Below are 2,161 nucleotides of genomic sequence, written 5' to 3'. Positions count from 1 at the left end.
TTGCTGTCCTATCCCTGGTATCTTCAGATTCATTTCTTCTGGGGTAAGGACTGAAAATGTGTATTTCTGTATTTTCACCACATTCCTAGGTGTCGTCACCTCAGGACTACACTCTGCTCTCAGAATCACTAATTCCTTCTTCCCACTGTACCATGTCTGGGCGTGTGTGTGTGTGTGTGTGTGTGTGTGTGTGTGTGTGTGCGCGTGCACGTGTGCACGTGTGCATGTGCGTGTGTGTATGATATGAAGACTGGATTCAGGAGCTGCATGCAAGTTAGATAAACACTCTTCTACTGAGCTATACCCTCCAGCTCAAACTGCTGTTTGGTTATTTAGCTTTTTTGAAGCAGGGTAGTTCTTGCTGTTCTGGAACTCACTATGTAGACAAGGCTGGTCCCGAACTCACAGAGATCTGCACACACTTCTCAGCCTGTGGAGCACTGGAACTAAAGGCCTTCACTACCGTCACCAGCTCATACCACTGGCTTCAACCAAGGCTTTTCAAACTGGATTTGCTAGAGGAGAACCAGAGGCCTGGGTCTGGGCAACTTCAGGGCAGTTCTACCTTATTGTAGACTAGGACAGTCTAAATACTGAAAACTTGTGAGCACCATGGGGTTTCTGACTCTGGAAGGTTATCTCGGATGAGGGACACTCACTGCGCCCTTTACTAAACAGCAGGAAACATTTAGAGTGAGTGAGCCTGTCTGTGTGAGGCGGCACACGAGGGAACCACTGCACAGCAGTCATGTTAAATCACATGCTCCAGTCTGCTGTCTCCTAAAAGCTTGTGTGTGCAAGGCTTGGGCCAGAGTCTGTGATGCTGCTGGGAGGTGGTGGAACCTTCAGGACGTAGGGTCCATGTGGGAAGCCCTCTGCTCACTGAGGGGCATAGGCTGAAGGGAATGATGAGACCCTGGGCTCCTCTTCTCTCTTTGCTTCTTAGCTGCCATGAAGTGAGGAGCTTACTCTAATACATGCTTCCCACCATGATGAGAAAGTCAAAGCAACGAAGCCAAATGACCATGGACTGAAATCTCTAGAACTGCGAGCCAAGAGAAACCTTCCCTCTCTATAAGTTGGTTGCCTCTGGTATTTTGTTACAGCTGTAGCAAGCTGCCCAACCTACAGGGTGACTTAAGGAGACTTAGGTGTAGGAAGCACACTGTCTTTCAGGACAGTTTGAAAGTCATTTAAGCATCCTGTTCCCCGGGTGCTCTTGAATTTCCTCTCCTTGAATTGCATGCTAATCGTCCAGCTTTCTTTCTTAAACTAATAAAAGATTAGGATGACATTTTGAAAAGGGCACCTCATTAAGCAGCCTCATCTCCATTGGAGCACCTGGCTCCATGCACAGTAGCCAGCTGGCCATTTATCTTATGGTAATGAGGTGTCATCTCCCACATGGGCCTGCCTTCCTTTCCTGCCTCTAACCCAAGTAGCACCTTTCTCCCGCCCACCTGCCACTGTGTGAGAGCTGTGTCTGTGTGGGACAGGAGGCCCCAGAGTCACCTGGTATCTGCTCTGTAGGAACAGATTCTGTGGCCAAGAGGGGAGGTCTTTACCTGTACACCGTGGTTGGAGGGGCGCTCAGGCTGTCATACACCAGCCTCACGTGGCCCTGGTACAGCTCCAGTGCCAAGGGGTCATTGTCTCCCTTGTAAAGAAGGATGCCATTGTCCTTGTCAGTGGCCACCTAGGGGAGAGCAATCAGGGTGTGTGGGTTAGGACTTACCCAAGCTCCAACCTCACCTGACCCATGCCTAGCACCCTCTTCAGACGGCTGCCTCGGAGCGTAGACCAGATTAGAATTCAAATCCATGTATCTTTCCCCATCTGGCCTTTCTACTGCGGAAGGCAAGACTCAAGTTTATATTCTAGCAAATGCGAGCTGAGCTAACTGCTTAGACAAATGTGCACTGAGCATGTAATATCAGGGTCACATTGAGCATGTACTGTGTGCTGTGACATCAGGGTCACATTGAGCATGTGCTGTGTGCTGTGACATCAGGGTCACATTGAGCATGTACTGTGTGCTGTGACAGGGTCACATCGAGTATGTGCTGTGTGCTGTGACAGGGTCACATTGAGCATGTACTGTGTGCTGTGACATCAGGGTCACATTGAGCATGTGCTGTGTGCTGTGACAGGGTCACATTGA

The 2,161-nt window shown here is 49.6% G+C and overlaps 1 protein-coding gene across 1 annotated transcript in view; it reads right to left on the bottom strand.

The window, feature by feature from the left end:
- Positions 1-2,161, bottom strand: part of Slit3 (slit guidance ligand 3) — a 582,461-nt gene that overhangs the window by 15,321 nt on the left and 564,979 nt on the right. The window contains exon 32 of the mRNA XM_021213834.2: positions 1,566-1,696. Coding sequence (XP_021069493.1) covers positions 1,566-1,696 — 131 coding nt within the window. The remainder of the gene's footprint in view (positions 1-1,565; positions 1,697-2,161) is intronic.

The sequence above is a fragment of the Mus pahari genome, chromosome 14 (genome assembly GCF_900095145.1).
Source record: "Mus pahari chromosome 14, PAHARI_EIJ_v1.1, whole genome shotgun sequence".
Taxonomy (NCBI): Eukaryota; Metazoa; Chordata; class Mammalia; order Rodentia; family Muridae; genus Mus; species Mus pahari.
Note: the sequence above shows the minus strand (reverse complement) of the source record. Positions and strands in the feature narration are given on the sequence as shown.